Genomic DNA, 21,318 nt, shown 5'->3' with positions numbered 1-21,318 from the left:
ACTTGAGCCCCGGAGTTCAAGACCAGCCTGGGCAAAATGGTGAAATCTCGTCTCTTCAAAAAATACAAAAAGTAGCCGGATTTGGTGGCCCGTGCCTGTAGTCCCAGCTACTCGGGATACTAAGGTGGGAGGATCACTTTACCCCAGGAGGCAGAGGTTGCAGTGAGCTGAGATTGTGCCACTGTACTCCAGCCTGGTCAACAGCATGAGAGCCTGTCTCAAAAAAAGTAAAAAAAATAAAAAGTAAGAATACAACAGTAAAAACAATACAAATAAAAACACAGAATTAGTAACTATTTTCATAGCATTTACATTATTTAGGCATAATAAGTAATCTAGAGATGATTGAAAGTATACTGGAGGCTACGCGTGGGTTAAATGCAGATACCAAGCCCTTTTACGTAAAGGACTTGATCATCGCAGATTTTGTTATCCACAGGGTCGTGAAACCAATTCCCCCATGCTGAGGGACTCCTGGAATAATACTAACTTCACAGAGTTCTGAGGACTAAGCCACAGAACAAATGTAGAGTGCTTGTCACAGTGCCTGGCAGGTCCTAACCCTTAGGAAATGTTAGCTGTAGTCACAAAAGCTTTCAAACAGCTCGTGTAGACTATAGTCTTATATATGTTCTAGCTTGGGGCCAAAAAAGGAAGTTTGGGAGCTCAGAAACTGACAAACACATGCTTTAATGAAATTGAAAAACAAGCTCAAGCTGCGGATAAAATGAAGGAGCAGGAAGACCTGGCCAAGGCGGTACCTAAAGAAGAATCAATGTAAGTTTAATTTCATTATATTAATACATTTTCAGGGAATAAAACTATTAACTCCAAGATTTTGCTTTCCAAATACCGGGGAGGGGAAAGGAGGGTACTGCAAAATTCAGTTTTATGAAAACTGATATTGCATTGGCATGTGGATTGGAAGGGAAAGAGACGATGGGGGCAGCAACACTTTCTGCTGAGGCTGTAAGGGCAAGACTGGAGTGACGTCAGTGAGAAGGGAAAGACAGAGATGCATGGAGGTGTTTACACATGAAACATGCTTCACATTATTAGAGTTGGGGAAATGCAAATCAAGGCCACAATAAGATACCACTGTGTACTCTCTAGGGAAGCTATAATAAAAAAATCAGTAACAGGTGTTGGCTAGGATGTGGAGAAATTTGAACCCTTGTACATTGCTGATGGCAATGTGAAATGGTGCCACTATTGTGAAAAACAGTTTGGCAGTCCTTCAGAAAGTTAAATGTAAAGTTTCCATGGGACCCAGCAAATCTACTCCTAAGTATATACTCAAGAGAAATTAACACACAAACTCGTGCATGAATGTTCATAGTGGCGTTAATCCTAATAGCCAAAAAGTAGAAATAACCTAAATGTCTACCAACTGATAAATGAGAAAGAAAATGTGGTATGTCCATACAATGGACTATTACTCAGCCACAAAAAGGAATATAGTCCTGATAACGTGCCACAACATGGATAAACCTTGAAAAGTTTATGCTAAGAAAGAAGCCAGTCATAAAAGATCACATGATATGATTCTGTCTAAATGCAATGTCCAGAATAGGTAAATCCGTAGAGACAGAAAGCAACTTACTGGTTGCCAGGGCCTGGGGGGAGGAGAGAATGGAGAGTGGCTGCTAATGGTCCAGGCCTGCTTTTTGGACTGCTGAAAGTGTTCTGGAGTTAGTGGTGATGATGGTACAGCTTTGTGAATGTGCTGAAACCACTGAATCATGTACTTTAACAGGGTGAGTTTTACGGTATGTGAATTATATCTCCATAATGAAAAAAGTATTTATAATCTGAAGCCCTGTTGGACTCTGTGACTAAATTCTAAATACATGATGGAAGACTATGGCTCTGGTGGTGTCTCCAGAGGTTCTGAGCCTGGATCTTGGAGAGGGAGAAGGAAGAGTTTCAGAGAATGAAGAAGGTGGAATGATCGTGTGTGTCGGGGGCCTGCCTGAAGTGGAGGAGTTGGAACGATAATGTGGAGCACCTTAAAGTCAGGCTGTGGTTGTCCACTTACCCAAGAGAAACAGCTCCTTCAGCAGTGCTGTGATGAAGGGGCGTCTCAGGAAAATGAGTTCGGTAGTGATACCCAGGTCAGGAAGAGGGGAGGAGACTGGAAGCCAGGAGGCCAGTGAAGAGACCGGTTTTCCATAGACATTTGTAAGGCTCTTGAGAGGTTTTCATTTGTGTTGAAATCAGAAGAGAAAGATGGCCTTCTGGAAACCGTGACTGTACCAAAGATCAGGAGAGAAGGGCGGAGGGTGCATGCCACACAGAAAGGAAAAGTGACCTGGATCCCTATTTTTTATGTGTGTGTTTTTTAATGGTGTTTCCTCTTACTTTCATGTGTATTTTATCTGTTTTAGCTTGAGTTACTATAGACTGTATGATGAAGAAAATAACACCTATTTTATGAGGTGGTTTTAAGGATTAGTTTAATAGCTTAAATGCTCATTGAAGTGCATCAAACAGTACCTGGCACATAGTAGGTGCTCAGTAAATGCAACTACTTTTCGTACTGTCTTACTGTTCATACTGACGGTTCGCTAAGATGGAGTTTATAAGGTAAACCCAAATAATTTGAAGTTGATAGTTGTTTCTCCTTGTCATTTAATTCACAGAACATAGGGGGCAGCACTGAACTGTATTTAGGTCGAATATGGTTTGAAATGCTTTGTGTACAAAAATTTACGTTGACTTGTCACAGACTTTAATTTCTTTTACTAAGCTAAGTTTTTGACCCTGGCAAAGGGAAAGGTTAGATTTGAGTGTTTCGATGGCTTCTCTTGGTATTTGGGAGTAGGCTCTGTCCAGATTACTCATGCTTGAGGTTTTCCCAGAGCGTGTGTAAAATCGGGCCCTGATCAGCTTCCTTCCTGCAAGTAAGCTGGATGGAGAAGCTGCAGGTAAGCTGGATGGAGTGAAGTCTGGTTGTTACTTCTAATATTAACATGCTAATCTTCCTGAAAACAGGAAGCAACAGCCAGACTTCACTTGTATCTTTCATTAGGAGTGTTTAATACATCACAAAAACAAAGATGCAGATCGGAAGATTTATGAATTTGATTTGAGAAGCCAGTTTGGCAACTTCATGGCCTTGTTCAGAACAACCACACCACTGTGCCTTAATGACCACCACTGCCACTCAAACCCGTAGAAAGTACAGGTGTTTTATCCTTAATACATGAGTGTTATGTTGCAAGTTAGTTTGTTTAATGGCTGTAAATAAAGATATTTCAGCTCAGTAAACTGTCAGAACAGTGTTGTTCTTGTACTGTCAGAGTGTGAAACTAAACAGCCCCTGCAGCATCCTGGTCTCCTTCTAGCAGTTTCCCAGCCCGTCCTCAGAGGCTCTCTGTGTGCCCACTTGGTAGGAAGGAAGGAAGAGGCAGAGCTGCCTTGAGCTGCTCCGCTTGTTTGATCTGTGTCCTGCAGTCCTCCCTTGAGCCAGTACCCGTAAGCGCTCCTGAAGTTCTGAGAAACGCAGTGTTCTGACTTCTTAACTCTGTTGGTGCTTCCAGAGAGATGTTCTCGTAAGCATCAAAGTGCACGCTTTTAGTGAGTGACCCAGTCCATGTCAGATTACCTAGGAAGGAAAACTTTTCCATCTCATCTTTCTAGTAGAACCTTTTCATCCCCATGCGTCTTCTCCAGAAGAATCTGTTGCTGTAATTATATGTATTCATGATTTTAAACAGAGCTATTGTTTTCCTCCAAAAGAAAAAGTAGTATTTATTTGTTAAGGAATAAAATAGCCATAACCTGTTCTGTAGGAAGAGTAAGGAAAACAAACTGCCATGTGAAAACCAAAGAAATCTTGCTTGACTCATTAAAGAAAAGAAACAGCAAAAGCAAGATTACTTTTTCCTAATAAGAAATTCTTCACCGGGCGCAGTGGCTCACGCCTGTAATCCCAGGACTCTTTGAGGCAGAGGCAGGCAGATCGCCTGAGGTCAGGAGTTCGAGACCAGCCTGGCCAACATGGTGAAACCTCGTCTCTACTAAAAATAGAAAAATTAGCTGGATATGGTGGCAGGTGCCTGTAATCCCAGCTACTCGGGAGGCTGAGGCAGGAGAATTGCTTGAACCTGGTGGGTGGAGGTTGCAGTGAGCCAAGATTGCACCACTGCACTCCAGCCTGGGCGACAGAGCAAGACTCCATTTCAAAAAACAGAAAGAAATTCTGTTGTCTTTCCCTATTACTATGCAGAACTTTATTTATATTACTAGGAATTTATACAATGCCTCTTTTGCCAGGAATTCATGGTATTTTACATGTTTTTATAAAGTGGATGATAACTTAGAAATCCTTGTAAGTTAGATAGATCATTTTTCAGGGCCCTGAAATGTTGTGCTGTCTCACTAAAATATGATGCAAACTGCTATTCTTGCTATATAGGCATAGTTTTCTTTATGAAAAATTAAGTCATTTATTGCATTTTTAGAAATCTGAGAGCAAGGACAATGTTTTGTACACCTTTTTACCCCTCTGGTGTCCTGCTTGTAGCAGATATTTGATTTTAAATAGAAGAGTGGTATTTGACTGACTAGTAGTGCCAAAGAGTCTATTAGCTGATGAGTGACTATCCCATTTTAAATGCTCTCAGAAGCCTGATTGCATAAAGATGTATCTACAAGAAATTATTTTGTAAATGGAAGGATCCTGTTACAATTAAGTAATAGCCCCTTAGTTGATCTATTTGTAAAGTCAAATTTATATATTTATTTATTTATCTTAAATCAAGATAGACTAGTGAGACTAACCTCATGATTTGTTATGTAATGTGGAAGTGTAATAAAATATTAATCCAAGTAAGAAATCTTGCTTTTCACTATCCCATATGGAAGTGATTTGGGTATACATTATGTTATTATACAATAATAGGTAACGTGAACTAAACTTGAACAGTGGTATAGGTTGAGCAGCAATGAGAAAGTGGCTGTAAGCTCATTCAACTTTTCTTAAACGTCTGTTCAAAAAAGGCAGGTAGAAAAAACACCAACTTGCCTTCATAATTGTTAATTATGGAAAGAATCATGAAGCTAAAAGTATAAATTACATGTTTAATTTTGCTTGCTATTTTAATATAAGAACAAAGGATTAAAGCTAAATTAAGGAGTATTTGGTTTTTCTGGCAGTGTTTCATCATTACGATTAGCCTATAAGGATCTTGAAATTCAAATGAAGAAAGACGAAAAGATGAACATTAGTGGCAAAAAAAATGTTGACTCAGACAGACTCGGCATGGGATTTGGAAATTGCAGAAGGTATGTGAGACTGCTTTCTTGGAGTTAGAATTTAAAACAGTTTGCCAATCATCAGTGGATTTTTCTTGGACTGTGTTAGTTTCAACTTTAGAGATTTTTTTTTGTTATTCATTAACTTCTCTAATTATTTTTGCTTTGCTCTGGTATTCAGTATAACATGAAAATTTTCAAATTTGGCTCTTTAAAAGAAGGAAAAAGGTCTGGCTCTTTACATGAAGCACCTACCAGAGAGGAAACCATGGACATAACCAATATTTGTGACTGCATTTGGTGTAGACACAGTCCTCACAAAATTTTAACATTTTTGAAAGCTTGCACCAGAAAAAAAAATGGTTTTATTGCTTATGTTTTTAACCCCTCGAATACATTTGTCTTTGTTCAAAATATAAATTAAAGCTTTGTTTATTTTGGTGAAACAAAAGTTTGTGAACTTACTGATACATATATTTTTCTGTTTTCTCAAGTGGTATTTCACATTCAGTGACTTCAGATATGCAGACCATAGAGCAGGAATCACCCATCATGGCAAAACCAAGAAAAAAGTATAATGATGACAGTGACGATTCATATTTTACTTCCAGCTCAAGGTACTGTATTACAAATCATCGTTGAAGTGTCATTTTGAAAAGTAGTGACTAGTATGGATTTATTAGTTTATTTGCATTAGGAGAAATTACAAATCAATTTACTTCACTGTTTTTAAAAGCTCTGGCTGGAGCCAGAGCTGTTCTTTGGAGTAAAAATTAGAAACGTTTGTAAAAGGACAATGTTGGCTAATATTAAAATGTTTGGCAATAAAATCAGCAACTGTGAGTTAAAATTAGAGGTAGGAGAGATGTGCTTATTTAAATTATGAAATTGGAGAAAACTGCAAAATCCTGAAGGTATGTGTTGTTTAGTCCAGCAGTGGGAATATTTCACAGCTCTTTCTCAGGGCTTCAGCAGGTTTCTGTGCTTCAGAATGCCAGCTTCAGAAAACTCCAGTTGGTACAATAGTGCATTAAATAAACTCTATGTGTGTGTGTATTTATTAATGAGGAAGATGGTTGCACTTGGAGGGGATCCCAGAGTAAAGCCTAGGTTTCTCTCCTTCAGCACTCACTATCTGATTGAGACAAAATGCATAACTCTAGTGTGAAGCTGACTGTGGAGAGCAGTGCACGGTCAAGTAGCCTGCCAGAGCAAAGAGAACAAGTTTAAACTTGAGTCAGTTCACTTTGTAAGGACCTGCTCGGCCCAGGGAGAGGTCTGCTAAAAAGGCACAAAATGAACCTGTGATTTCACTGGAGAGGGCACAGCTCAGGAACAGAGGGGTAAGAATATGGGCCCAGGGGCCAGATGGCATGGATTTGAATCCTGGCTTTCACTTACTTGTCACCTAGGCCAAGTTATTTAACTTCTTTGTGCTATAGCTTCCTCATCTGTAAATTAGGGACCCTAGTAGTACCTACCCGATAGGGTTGTGTGAGGATCAAATGAGATACTGCGAATGCTATAGCACGTTTAGAATGGTGCTTGGCTCTTACTGTGTTTAGCTGCTATATGATAATATAGAAACTCAGTTTAAGAGATGTGATTCAGTCTAAATGTTTTTTGTTTGTTTGTTTGTTTATGAGATAGAGTCTCACTCTGTCACTCAGGCTGGAGTACAGTAGCATGATCTCGGCTCACTGCAACCTCCACCTCCCAGGTTCAAGCAGTTCTTGTGCCTCAGCCTCCTGAGTAGCTGGGACTACAGGCGTGTGCCACCATACCCGGCTAATTTTTTGTATTTTTAGTAGAGATGGAGTTTCGCCATGTTGGCCAGGCTGGTCTCAAACCCCTGACTTTAAGTGATCTGCTGGCCTCAGCCTCCCAAAGTGCTGAGATTACAGGCATGAGCCTCCACGCCCAGCCTAAATGTTTGATTACTATTGTTAGGTAGTTAAACTAACCACATTGAGGACCACCTTTGGGTTAGCAGTTCATGAAAACTGAAGGTGTTCCTGTCGGAAATGGGCAGTGCTTACTGGAAGGCTCCATCACTTATGTCTCTGAGGGCATTAGAGTTGTCTGGCAATTTATAGGTTTGAAGCGTTTTCATATGTATAAAAGATATATATGTGTGTGTGTATATATACACACCCACACACATGCAGTTCATATATAGAACAGATATAAATATATTACCTAGGATCTAATTATGAAATTGTATGTTTTCCTATCAATGTTTATAGACAAGGAATTGTATAAAGAATACTATCCTTAAAAATGTCTCTAAGTTAGCTCTAAATTATTTCAAGTCCAGGGATTTTACCAAAAAAAAAAAAAAAAAAGTAGTAGTTTATTGGTGTTCCGTGGTGGTATTTTCAGAGACTTGGGTGGTTTTATATTTTTGCCTATCCCTTGCAGCCTCTATAATGCACCAAGTTTCACTTTACTCAGAAGTGATACCCAAATCATGCCTTTTAAAGGTATGTAAATAGATTTTACACAGAGTAAAATTAAATGTGTAATTTGATTTGGAAACTGCATACGTGTCAGATCATTTCAGATATGAATATTAAATGGTGGACTAAGTCTGGGTCAGAGGAAACTCTTGGCAGTACGGGTCTGTATTAGCCTATGTGGCTTCTCACAACATCTTTGATTATTTCACTGCTTATTAGCAACTTCTGCAGATGATAGTGTAGGAAGGTAAAGAAAGTTTAGGCTGGGCATGATGGCTCACACTTACAATCCCAGCACTTTGGGAAGCCAAGGCAGGAGGATCACTCGAGCCCAGGAATTCAGGACCAGACTGGGAAATATAGTGAGACCTCATCTTTACAAAAAATTTCAAAAATATTAGCCTAGCATGGTGGACATGCCTGTAGTCCCAGCTGCTTGGGAGGCTGAGGTGGAGGATCACTTGAGCCTGGGAGGCAGAGGTTACAGTGAGATTAGATTGCACCACTGCACTCCAGCCTGGGCAACAGAGCAAGACCCTCTCTCAAAAAAAAGAGAAAGTTTCAGTTAAATCAGTACTGTTGCTTGGTAGCCGGGTTGGTAAGAGAGCTGTAAGTGAGGTTGCCTAATGGGAACTTCAGAGACCCTCACTGGCTCCAGGTCACTGACAGGCCCCTGTGGGGCCTTTCTGCCTTGTAAGGGCTTCAGGGATCTTTCAGACTTCCCCTTCTTCAAAGGCTTAATCAAAAGAGTTAGCCCCAGAAGCCACTGTTGCTATGAAACTGTTACTTATGGTTTGAAACCTGGGAGCAGATGGCATATTTATATAGACCACTCCTCCTGGACTCTTGCCAGAGAGACCTTGGTGTATTGTTTATCACGACCTGCAGATTGTCTAATAGGAACATAAATGCCTTCTCTAGTCCTCCTTGGCATGGTGACCACCACTAGTAGAACGAGGATACTATTAGGTACTTTGGCAACTGAGGTAAAATAAACATGGACTCTGAAAGCAAATATATTAGTTCGATGAAGAGCTCTTATTGCTTTCAAATTATTCATTAGCCCATTAGAACTTGAACATTATGAATTATGAAAGAGTTCTGTTTCTGTTAAAAATAAGATAAAACCTGTCCTTGTTTTTTTTTTATTGAGTTCCATTATTTCTAGGATATAAACAGCATAATTATATATTGAGTGCAAGATAATGAAACTAGAACAATTTGCTCAGCCTTATAAAGCCAGCATGGCCTTAATTAGAATAGACACCTGTCTATAGCTCTAAATCAGAGCAAATGTGATATTAGGGTGCTCTTATCAAGGGATTTTAAGGAATGTTTTCAAGATTGGGTAAAGACAGAGTGGGAGGGGAAAAATAAAAGTAAAAAAGCATTGAGAGCTATACAATCAAAACATTAGAAAGCCAATAAAGGTTTGGAGATGAGGAAGGAAAGTCTGTGTGTTTCTGAGCAGGGAGTAGTGGCCGTTAGTTGTCCCACTCACCCCATCCTTCCAAAGGTCAGCTGGAGTCCTGGCTGGTGGTCTGTCGGTCCTCTTAGTGAGTTGCCGGTCCTCCTACTGAGTTGCTCCTGCTTAGCATGAGCACAGAGAGCCTCTCGTGGATGACTGGAAGACAGAGAAGCCGCCAGCCAGCCCACGCATGGACTGCTGCCTCACAGGCTCATGCTGGTCAGGGGGACCCAAGCTGATGGCTGTCTCTCTTCTTTGACTTCTGAATAGTTCAGTCACTTAAAAGTAATCTGATTCCTCTACATTTCAGGATAAGTACATTGGCTTATAAGAATGAAGAATGTTATTTCCTTAGAGTGTTGCTAAATCTACAAAATTTAGTATCACAGAGTCATGAAGAACCTGGAAGTTCCACCCCACCCTCACCCTGCACCAGTCCAGTGCTGACCCCCCTCTTCCCACTCCAGGGCAGTCCAGCCTCTACTGCACCCTTCCTTCTCCTCAAGGCAGCCATTTGGTCCCAGGTCAGCTCTGTGAGAAACTCTGCCTTTCATTAATGCAGCTTCTGAGGCTTCTGCATTCAAGTCAGCCTCCCTTCCATAAGCCAGTTCCCAAGCCTCATGAGGGCAGGAGCTGAATGTGTCTTCTTGCCCTTTGTCTTCCCCTAGCAGAGTGCCTGACTCCTCGTAGGTGCTTATTAAGTAGTTTTAAAATTCCTCACTGAACTGATCTTAGTTCTTTCATGGTGCCTTAAAATAAGTCCCTCAAACATGTGACTATCACCTTCCAGGCCAGCACACATCCCACATCTTTTGAACCTTCCTCTGATTTAACTTCCAGTTCCTTCAGTGTCCTGATCTCTCTTCTCTGAAAGGGGATCGGTCATCTCTCTTCCTCCAGGCAGAGCCTGGGTGCAGTACAGATCCACTCATCCGCCATAGGGAGAGCCTGGTCGGTTTCTAGCTGAAATCCAGATACACTTTGAACACCACGTTTTCCTTCCTAAGGAGAAGATGCTAGTGTCATGAGATTTGTTCTTAATGACCTTCTTGCCAGAGAAGGCAGAAGCCACATTTAGAAATTCTACTTTCTGTCTATTAAGGATGTAATATCATACCATCTGCTCCAACAGCAGTTTATCCTCTGTCCCTTTTTTGTTTTGTTTTGTTTTGTTTTCTGCCAAGAAAGAGTAAATGTGTTCTTAGCATTTCCCCCACCCAGATCTTAGCTCACCGAGGTCCCCGGCCTCTTTGCTCTTATGGGTTCTTGCTTCCCTCTTATATTGGCCTTTGGTTACTGGCCCCTCTGACCTCCTGTGATCTGCATCTTCTGTGCAACTCCTTATAGCACGGAGCTTGGTGCTCATCTTATTTCCAGTGTGCTTCCTGTCCTTACTCTCTGGAGAAAACCTGGATGATGTCTGTTAAGGCCTCTGCATTCTCTTCTGTCACCCTTCCTTTCCTAAGACCTCCCTGGGATCTGCCTCTCTCCTCTGAACTTCTTGGACTGCCTTAATGAGGTGTGTATATCTGGCCAGACTGCTTTTCCATCCTAAGCTATCGTGAATTCTGGCATGGCACAGTCCCTTTTTTTTTTTTTTTTTTTGAGACAGTATCCCACTCTGTCACCCAGGCTGGAGTGTAGTGGCATGATCATGGCTCACTGCAGTCTCGGCCTCCCAGGCTTAGGTGAGCCTCCCAAGTAGCTGGGACTATAGGCGTGCCACCATGCCCCATTAATTTTTTCTTTTAATCCCCGGAGATGGTCAGGAAACGGTTATTTTATTTGTTTATTTATTTTTTATTTTGCATTTTTTGTAGAGATGGGGCTTTGCCATGTTGCCCAGGCTGGTCTGGAACTCCCAGGCTCAAGCAATCCACCTGCCTTGGCCTCCCAAAGTGCTGGGATTACAGGTGTGAGCCACCGTGCCTGGCTGGTCGATGGTCACTTTTTCTCAAGGCTTTGGCACATCCACCTCGCCTGTCAGTCTCTCCTGTTCCAGGCAGACCTTGCTGCTCTTGGTCAAAGATTTTTCTCTAATCACACAGGACCAAAAGCCAACACTGAGTGCTGCTCTCTTAGCAATGCCCTGCTCAGTGACAATTGGCTAATTAAAGTGTAAACTGATCTGAAGGCCAGGCTCTCCTGGGATGCTTGCAAATCAGATCAAGTTTACTGCAGGCTCCAGGCTGAAAGACTATCCCCAGAATGGTCCAGTGATCATGATCCATAGCTTTGTATCCAACTCCAGGAGGAGGTTAATGAGCATCATTTACATCATTTTCATTGAATGTGCTTAACACGGAAGGGATTGCCAACAAGAAGCTCCTTGTATGGAGTCAGTTCTCTAGGCCCAGCAGTGTTATTTGTGACTGCCTAACCAGGCGGAATGAGACCTAAAGACAGTGAAATGTGTAACCTGTGGTAGATAACATTTAAAGATGCCCTGTGTTGTCTGGATAGGCCAGGTTATACTAAGGTTATAAACATCCCCCAGATCTCAAGGGCTGAACACAATGGCAATTGATTTCTTTTTCACATAAAATCAGCTAAGGGTTCAGGTGGTTCTCTAGAGTACCTGTCCTGCATGTGTCATCTTGATTGTCCAGACTGATGGAGGTTTCACCTACCTGAGACTGTAGCACCTGGAACACAATCTCTTCCATGTAGCTTGGGAAGAGAGGACTGGGCAAGGTTGAACACAGGTACTTGAAAGGCCTTGGAAATGACACACCTCGTGTCTGCTCCTGTCTCATTGGCTAGACCTAGTTATGTGACTGCCATTAACTTCAAGGAGGCATCCCCCACATCCGTGGAAGTGAGAGAGCCCAGGACAAGTGTCAGCAAGGACCTCCAAAGTCACTGTTGTACTCTTGCTCCTACAGGTACTTTGACGAGCCAGTGGAGTTAAGGAGCAGTTCTTTCTCTAGCTGGGATGACAGTTCAGATTCCTATTGGAAAAAAGAGACCAGCAAAGATACTGAAACAGTTCTGAAAACTACAGGCTATTCAGACAGGTATGAATGCAAAACTGTAGGGTTGTAGTAGTGAATCCATGCATTTCTGGGAAAAAATAGCTGATAACACGATGACATGAAAACCCTTGTAAGGGGCTGGGCACGGCGGCTCATTCCCATAATCCCAGCACTTTAAGAGGCCGAGGTCAAAGGATCACTTGAGCCCAGGAGTACAAGGTTGCAGTGAGCTGTGATCACGCCAGTGTACTCTAGCCTGGTCAACAGAGTAAGACCTTGCCCCCCTCAAAAAGGAAAACCTTTTGAAACCTTTTGTAAGACTAGTAAATGATTTTGTTCTACTATTTCAGGAATATTGTTTTGATTTTGTTTTTGTTTTGTTTTGTTTTGTTTTTGAGACAGAGTCTCACTCTGTTGCCCAGGCTGGAGTGCAGTGGTGCAATCTCAGCTTACTGCAGCCTCCGTCTCCCAGGTTCAAGCGATTCTCCTGCCTCAGCCTCCCGAGTAGCTGAGACTACAGGTGCACACCATCATGCCAGGCTAATTTTTGTACTTTTAGTAGAGATGGTTGCCTCACCAGCCAGGCTGGTCTCAAACTCCTGACCTCAAATGATCCGCCTGCCTCGGCCTCCCAAAGTGCTGGGATTACAGGTGTGAGCCACCATGCCCAGCCTGTTTTGATTTCAAATTACTGATTCTAAATAGGAAGTGCACATCAGAATCCTCTGTGGATCTTGAAAGAAATGTGTGTGTGGAGTCCTCTTCTCTGAAGATTCTGATCCATGGGTCAGGGGTGGCCTAGGTCAGGAAGGTTTCACCTTTTTCCCCAATTTTTTTTTTTTTTTTTTTTTTTAGATGGAGTCTTGCTCTGTCACCCAGGCTGGAGTGCAGTGGTGCAATCTCGGCTCACTGCAAGCTCCGCCTCCTGGGTTCACACCATTCTGCTGCCTCAGCCTCCCGAGTAGCTGGGACTACAGGCGCCCACCACCACGCCTGGCTAATGTTTTTGTATTTTTAATAGAGACGGGGTTTCACCGTGTTAGCAAGGATGGTCTCGATCTCCTGACCTCATGATCCACCCGTCTTGGCCTCCCACAGTGCTGGGATTACAGGCGTGAGCCACCGCACCCGGCCTTTTTTCCCCCAATTTTAAGGTATTATTTACATATAGTAAAATTCATCTTTTTAAACTTACAGTTCTGACAAGCACATGCATTCATGTAATTACCACCAAAACCAAGAAACAGAACAGTTCCCATCACCCCCAAATTTTCCCCATGCCCTTTGTAGTCCCCCCTCCCCTGCCCCTGGCCCCTGGTCACCCCAGGTCTGTTTTCTGGCCTTACAATTTTGCCTTTCCCAGATATCATATAAATGGAGTCATGTAGCAGTTGGCCTTCCTACTCTGGTTTAACTTGTCTTAGCACACTTGGTGAAGACTCATTCATTCTTGTGTTCATTCCTCTTACTTGCCAAGTTTATGCATTCACCTGCTGAAGGGCTGTCTCCAGTTTTTGGTGATTATGAATGAATTTATTTTCCAACCAGAGAACTTCTGAGAGTGCAAGGGGGTACTACTAATATGTTGGGACAACAGGTGTGACTTGAAATTGTCCCAGGTAACTGGGACATTTTATAACCTATACAATGTAGAGAGATCAGTGTCCTATGGACATTCCAAACAATGTATTCAGTGTTTACCCAGTTGATCTGAAATGTGATATAACATATTTGAACTGAAATGTGAAATAACAGACCCCGTTTTAAACAGAAATTCCTTCAAATGTTGCATCGTTTGGATATTTATTCTTTTTTTTTTAAATTAGAATTTTCAGGCTTTTAAAAACAGCCTAAAATCCTTTTACAAAATTTACTGCTGTTGGCATTTTAAAAAATAAAATGAGTATGAAACACATTTGCTTCACCTCAAATTAGTTTAACCTAATTTGGCTGTTTTTAATTGCAGACCTACTGCTCGCCGCAAGCCAGATTATGAGCCAGTTGAAAATACAGATGAGGCCCAGAAGAAGTTTGGCAATGTCAAGGCCATTTCATCAGATATGTATTTTGGAAGACAAGCCCAGGCTGATGTAAGGGTCCAGAGAGTTTCTTTGGGTGCCCCATAATGCAGGAGGGAAGTGTGGGTGTGGGCGTTGTCGGGGAGGAGATCCTGAGTGAGCTGGGCTCAGGCTGCCAGATGCCCTCCGGCCTGAAAGTGCTGGAGTCAGGACTTGAACCCAGGTCTGTATAACTGATCATGTGCTTGCTACCTCAGCAAGAGGAGTGTTTACAAGACAAGGACTTATCTCACAGTTCTCTTATTCCTCTCTTGGTGTTTTGAATAGCCATTATCCAGTATCTTTTGAATATATTTCAATTGTTGCTGTAGCTGTAATTTACTTAATAACTTTTAAACATAGTGAAATGAAGCACATAGATATGTTTCTTTTTTTTTTTTTTTTTTTGGAGACGGAGCCTCCTTCTGTCACCCAGGCTGGAGTGCAGTGGCATGATTTCAGCTTACTGCAACCTCTGCCTCCCAAGTTTAAGCGATTCTCCTGCCTCAGCCTCCCAAGTAGCTGGGACTACGGCCGTGCACCACTACACTTGGCTAATTTTTGTATTTTTAGTAGAGATGAGGTTTCACCATATTGGCTAGGCTGGTCTTGAACTCCTGACCTCAGGTGATCTGGCTGCCTCGGCCTCCCAAAGTGCTGGTATTACAGGTGTGAGCCACCACGCCCAGCCAGATATGTTTCTGAGGAGTGCATATATTTATTTTCAGGTTGTTGGCTTTTCTCAGAAATATTAATGAACTTGGCCAGGCACTGTGGCTCACACCTATAATCCTAGCACTTTGGGAGGCTGAGGCAGGTGGATCACTTGAGGCCAGGAGTTCGAGACCAGCCTGGCCAACATGATGAAACTCCGTCTCTACAAAAAATACAAAAATTAGCTCGGTATGGTGGTACGCACTTCTAGTTCAGCTGCTTGGGAGGCTGAGGCAGAGAATCGCTTGAACCCAGAAGCAGAGTGAGACTCTGTCTCAAAAAAAAAAAGAAAGAAAGAAAGAAATGTTAATGAACTCATCATAGTGAAGTCTTGCTAAGCTGTAAGACTCAAGTGGAAGTGGGGAGGTTTACGTCTTTCCTCTCATCCTGAACTGCTAGCGTGCCTCTGACTATTTGGATGATGGTTTCCTAAAATGTGCTGAATGTATTTTGCAGAAATTTAAACTTCTGCAAGTGTAACATTTCGCCATCATTTCGAAAGTAGAATTGCCCCTTGCTGTTCCCACAGTCCATAAAATCTGCCTTGCTTCAAAGTTGACATTCAAGTTCAGTTTTAAAATAGTGTCATGGGGCATGGAAAAGAGACTCTTAGAGTGGCCTTTGCTGACAGCTGGCTAGAAGCAGCACCAGGAGAGAGATGCCGCTCTCCCTCCCTCACTCCGACGGCCTCCGCACTGGCCATCGTGGCTGAGGTGTTGTATGTTGATCAGTCTGCCTGTGACCTGCCTCCCATGCAGAACATGAGCTTTGTGCTGTCCCGCAGGACCTGGCCTTGGCAGTGGCATTCAGTAACTGTTGGAAAGAAAGAGCCTGGGGGTCACTTTCAAATGACAGCTCTTCAGTGATTCTTTTTGCAAAACTGCCCACAATCTTCGGAGCCTAACATTTCCTTTCCTTGTCTTCTCTAGTATGAGACCAGGGCCCGCCTAGAGAGGCTGTCGGCAAGTTCCTCCATAAGCTCAGCTGATCTGTTCGAGGAGCAGAGGAAGCAGCCAGCAGGTAGGGGGCACTAAACAAGAGCTGGTCTCTGTCATGTCTACGGTATGAACACATTTCATCTGGATAGGACTGTTTCCTTTTCCAAGATATTTTAGCAACCATTATTCGATGCTCTGATCTCTGCTATAAGTCAGGTAGAGCAGAAGTTACTATTCCAGGCTTCACACGTAAGGAGACCAAGTCATGAAATTAAAGCAACATCCCCATCATTGCCTGGCAAGTCATCCTTCTGAACACTGTCATAGAGGAGTGTTTCTAGCTGAGTGCGGCTGTGCTATGAAATACCATATGCTATCTTAGCCTTAGAGGTGGACAGCGCCGGGCTCCCGTGTGATCTTCACCACCCTCTAGCGGTGAGCTCTTGAGTATGTCATGGTGTCTTTAGCCTCAGTCTCCTCCTCTGTAATGGGGGTGGATAAAACCACCTCACAAGGTTGTCATGCGGCTTAAATGAGCAATGTGAAGTGCCACCAAGTGTCTGGCACACAGCAGGCCCCAGGGGTGGGCAGAGGCAGATAGAAACATGTGGCTCTAACAGCATCTGTCTTCCAGGGAAGACACAACACAGCTTTGGGAGTGAGCAGGTGGAGAGGAATTGCCTGTCTCCCATATCCCTCTTCAGGGTTCAGACCCCAGCGAGGAGGTGTCTGGTCCTCCCAGGGCTGGGATGGCCTAGGATGGGGCGGCCTGTGAGCCCAGTGGTGGGCCTCAGAGTGCCGGCCCCTCTGCTTCAACTTCTGCATCCCCCTGACTGAGGGATGCCTTGCGAGAGTACCCTACAAAGGCCTCTGCCAGGCCACAGTGGGGAGGAGGGGCCCTGTGGTTAACATGAAAGGGGCAGCGTCCTCTGAGGTCATTTCAGGAAGCCATTTATCAGCAGGAGAGCCAAGGGGAGGGACGACTCTCAGGAGCCAGGCATTCCAAGCTTGGCACCCTCGGCACCCCTCATTTCTAGGCCTAGAGGAGCTGGGTGTGGCTCTAAGTGACCAACCTGGGCGACCACTTGGCCTTACAGCCACAGAGAACAGCTGTTTTCCGAGTCCAAAAAGAAACAGCTCGAGAGAGGTCTGAGTGTTGGACATTGTGGGTTGTGGTTTGGGGATGTTATAGAGTCACACTGTGGCCCTCGGGGTGCAGTGGGCACTGCCAAGTTGCTGTGCTGCAGTGGAGGGAGAGTCCTAGCCAGGTGGCAGCAAGTGAGACAAGGGTTGTGCTGGCAGAGCAGCTGGCAGAGAGCCAGGCAGCCCAAGGAGCCAGAGGCCAGGGCCAGAGTGGACAAGCCCCGGCACATCCGCTGCCAGTGAGAGTGTGAGGGTGCCTGGGGGTGCGCAGCCAAGGCCACGGCTCCCCTGAGCCACTCTTTGGGCAGGAGCACACCCTGTGCCTCACCCCAGACTTGAGCAGAGGGGCCTCGTTTCCCTTGGGCAGTCAGTTACTTGCTGACTGGGCATTTCCTGGCAGTTAGTCTTGGTGGGGGCAGGTGAGGCTCATTGGCTTGTTCCATCTCCAAACTTTCAGTGTCCTGGCCTTTTGTCAGGGCAACTTCCTTTTGTGACCACCCCTGGCAGAGAGGCACTCCGGCCACCTTTGGAGACCTCCAGCAGCCCCACAGGTCAGTGCTGGGTCGCCTTGTAGGGGCCCTGGCACAGCCAGCAGCCAGTCCAGAGACCTGCATTGTTCAGTCCCCCGACTCCCTGCAATGGATGCCTTTGTAATTTAAATCAATAGAAGTTTTACTCTGAAGCACTGTTTGTTTTTTTAAAAAAATATTTGGAGATCAAATGAGAGCAGCCTTTCCAGTTACTGAACAAAAATAGTGGCAGCCTGTGTTTACCTTCCTGTTCCCTTTCAGAGAACAAAGATCCATTAAATTTTTTTGACCCTGTGTGGATGCCAAACCAACCCTGGTTCCTGGCACCTCGTGGTCATTGTAAGGTGCACCCTGGGGTGAGAGGCCACCCAGAAACTCACTCCCCTGCCCCCGCCGGGGTCTAACTGTGTTGCCCAGGCTGGTCTCAAACTCCGGGCCTTGAGCAAACCTCCCTCCTCAGCCTCCCAAGAAGCTGGAATTACAGGCACCAGCAACTTTTATTAAATATTTACTTTTTATTATTCAGAGCATATTTCAACAAAGAGCTTTGTGTGTTCTGCCTCCATAAAGCTTGTTTTATTTTATAAATTTTTTTTCTTTTATTTTGTCTTTAATACTTTCCTATTGAAGTAAAAGCTTGTTTTAAGAAAACAAGTTCTTAAAACTTGTTCTGGGGAAGGCACGGTGACTCACACCTGTAATCCCAACACTTTGGGAGGCCGAGGTAGGCAGATCACCTGAGATCGAGAGTTCAAGAGCAGCCTGGCTAACATGGTGAAACCCCATCCCTTCTAAAAATACAAAAATTAGGCCAGTCACAGTGGCTCACGCCTGTAATCCCAGTACTTTGGGAGGCCGAGGCGGGTGGATCACGAGGTCAAGAGATCGAGACCAGCCTGGCCAACATGGTGAAGCCCCATCTCTACTAAAAATACAAAAACTAGCTGGGCATGGTGGCATGTGCCTGTAGTCCCAGCTACTCCGGAGGCTGAGGCAGGAGTATCGCTTGAACCTGGGAGGCGGGAGTTGCAGTGTGCCGAGATCACGCCGCTGCACTCCAGCCTGGAGACAGAGCGAGACTCCATCTCAAAAAAAAAAAAAAAAAAAAAATTAGCCGGGTGTGGTGGTGGGCGTCTGTAATCCCAACCACTCAGGCGGCTGAGGCACAAGAATTGCTTGAACCTGGGAGGGGGAAGTTGCAGTGGCTGAGATCGCACCACTACACTCCAGCCTGGGCAATAGAATGAGATTCTGTTTCAAAAAAAAGAAAAGAAAAAAGAAACTATTCTGCTTGGTGGCTCACCCCTATAATCCAGCACTTTGGGAGGCTGAGGAAGACGTATCGCTTGAGCTCAGGAGTTCCAGACCAGCCTGGGCAACATGGCAAAACCGTGTCTCTACAAAAAATACAAAAATTAGCCAGGCATGGTGGTGCACACCTGTAGTCCCAGCTACTCTGGAGGCTAAGGTGGGAGGATGACCTGAGCCCAGGAGGCAGAGGTTACAGTGATCTGAGATCGTGCCACTGCACTCCAGCCTGGGCGATAGAGCCAGGCCTTGTATCAAAAAAAAAAAAAAAAAAAAAAAGAGGAAGGAGGGAGGGAAGGAAGGAAGGAAGGAAACAATCAGTTCTGTGTTCCTTATCTTAATTTCCAAATGTGAAATGCTTCTGGTGAGGTAAGCTGCTTTCTGGGGGTGTTTCTAGCCCAGGAGCCCTGCGGCCGTTCTTACGGGCACTCTCTTTCACTGTAGCTGAAGGATTGAGTGGGAAGCGCATGTAAGTGCCTGCAGCCAACCTGACCTGGCACAGCAACAGTCCCTGTGGTCACACCCATGGGACAGGGTCATTGGAGCTGGGGGACTGCCATCAGCTGGGCACTGCCTCAGGCAGGCGTGAGGCACTCAGACACCAGATGACAGAGTGGAGGCAGCTGTGTGAGAGCCAGGATACAACAAAAAGCTTAAAACCCAGCTGCCCCCTCAGCATGTTTCCTCCCAGAAAGCCAATTCTGATTGTTTGAATGAGAGCACGTCTGCATGGGAGTGCAGACACCTGCACCCCTTCCTTGTGTGCATTGTGGGGTCAAGTGGTAGGTTGTTTGTGAGGTCCCTTAACCACTGTCTCCTTTTCTCTTTGCTCCGGCCCAGGGTCTAGGAGTGTGACCTCGAAAGCACTGCCCTCAGTCTGCATCAGGCAGTCTAGTTTGGTTATTGCCATGTGTGCTTGTCAGACAGTATAGCTGTGCAGTGGCCCCAGGAGTTCCAGACCAGCCTGGACAACATAGTGGGACCCCCATCTCTACAAAAAATTTAAAAAATAAAAAAATTAGCTAGGTGCGATGGCTAATGCCTATAGTTCCAATTACTCGGAGGCTAAGGCAGGAGGATCACTTGAACCCAAAAGATTGAGGCTGCAGTCAGCTGTGATCACACCACTGTACTCCAGCCTGGGCAACAGAGGGAGTCCCTGTCTCAAACAAACAATGCCCAAACTTGTTCTTATAATCTTGGAAATACTTTTTCTCTTCATTTGTCTGCATGAAGCAGAGAAATTAATACATGGTATTCTATTAAAAATTCTTATTTTGGGCCAGGTGTGGTGGCTCACGCCTGTAATCCCAGCACTTTGGGAGGCCGAGGCGGGCAGATCACGGGTCAGGAGATCGAGACCATCCTGGCTAACATGGTGAAACCCCATCTCTACTAAAAATACAAAAAATTAGCCAGGCGTGGTGGTGGGCGCCTGTAGTCCCAGCAACTCGGGAGGCTGAGGCAGGAGAATGGTGTGAACCTGGGAGGCGGAGCTTGCAGTGAGCCGAGATCGCACCACTGCACTCCAGCCTGGGCAACAGAGCAAGACTCCATCTCAAAAAAAAAAAAAAATTCTTATTTTGGGCCAGGCGCGGTGGGTCTCGCCTGTAATCCCAGCACTTTGGGAGGCTGAGGCGGGTGGATCACAAGGTCAGGAGATTGAGACCATCCTGGCTAACACGGTGAAACCCCATCTCTACTAAAAAATACAAAAAAAAAAAAAATTATCTGGGCGTGGTGGCGGGCACCTGTAGTCCCAGCTACTCGGAGAGGCTGAGGCAGGAGAATAGCGTGAACCTGGGAGGCGGAGCTTGCAGTGAGCTAAGATCGCGCCACTACATTCCAGTCTGGGTGACACAGCGAGACTCTGTCTCAAAAAAAAAAAAAAAAATTGTTATTTTGAGGAGCCTGGGAGTTGTCCTGGAACCTTCCACCTCCCTCGTCACACCATAGACCCATATGATCAGAATCTCTCCTGGGTGACTCCAGACCTGAAACGTGGCCACAACCCGCTGCTTGGTCCTCCTGCCTCCAGTCTTGGCTGCTGCTCACCCCTCTCCTCACTCTTCCCACAGGGATCTTTCAGAACACAGTCATCTGTGCTGAAAATCCTGCCCTCAGCTTGAAGCACAGCTCCCCACCCAATGCCCACCTCCAGGACCATGGTTCCCACTGGCCTTTCCAGCCTCATTTCTCATGATTCACTGTTGTGGCTCACTCCAGCTGTGTTGAGCCTGTGGAGCCCCCAGCCCAGAATGCTCTTCTTCCCCATTCCCCCAGACAGCCTCCCAACCCGTATTTACCCTGGGGGCCTGGTTAGGCCCCCCTGCACCACTCTTGTGCCTTACACTGAGGGCAAGACCATGCGAAGACCGTCTCCCCCAGTGGACTGTCAGTTCTCATTTCTGTGCCCTTGGCGCCTGACAGCCTGGCAGAGGAAGCCCTCTGCAGGTGTTTGAGGATG

At 44.9% G+C, this 21,318-nt stretch overlaps 1 protein-coding gene across 3 annotated transcripts in view; it reads left to right on the top strand.

Moving 5' to 3' along the window:
* Positions 1-21,318, top strand: part of ARFGAP3 (ADP ribosylation factor GTPase activating protein 3) — a 63,139-nt gene that overhangs the window by 36,640 nt on the left and 5,181 nt on the right. For 2 of the 3 annotated variants that reach the window (XM_034948335.3, XM_063603353.1), the window contains exons 9-14: positions 638-777; positions 5,161-5,289; positions 5,754-5,876; positions 12,072-12,203; positions 14,128-14,251; positions 15,862-15,952. In XM_034948335.3, the coding sequence (XP_034804226.1) occupies positions 638-777; positions 5,161-5,289; positions 5,754-5,876; positions 12,072-12,203; positions 14,128-14,251; positions 15,862-15,952 (739 nt within the window). The remainder of the gene's footprint in view (positions 1-637; positions 778-5,160; positions 5,290-5,753; positions 5,877-12,071; positions 12,204-14,127; positions 14,252-15,861; positions 15,953-21,318) is intronic. The other variant, XM_034948336.2, reaches the window with a different exon arrangement.

Source organism: Pan paniscus, chromosome 23, assembly GCF_029289425.2.
Source record: "Pan paniscus chromosome 23, NHGRI_mPanPan1-v2.0_pri, whole genome shotgun sequence".
Classification (NCBI taxonomy): Eukaryota; Metazoa; Chordata; class Mammalia; order Primates; family Hominidae; genus Pan; species Pan paniscus.
Note: the sequence above shows the minus strand (reverse complement) of the source record. Positions and strands in the feature narration are given on the sequence as shown.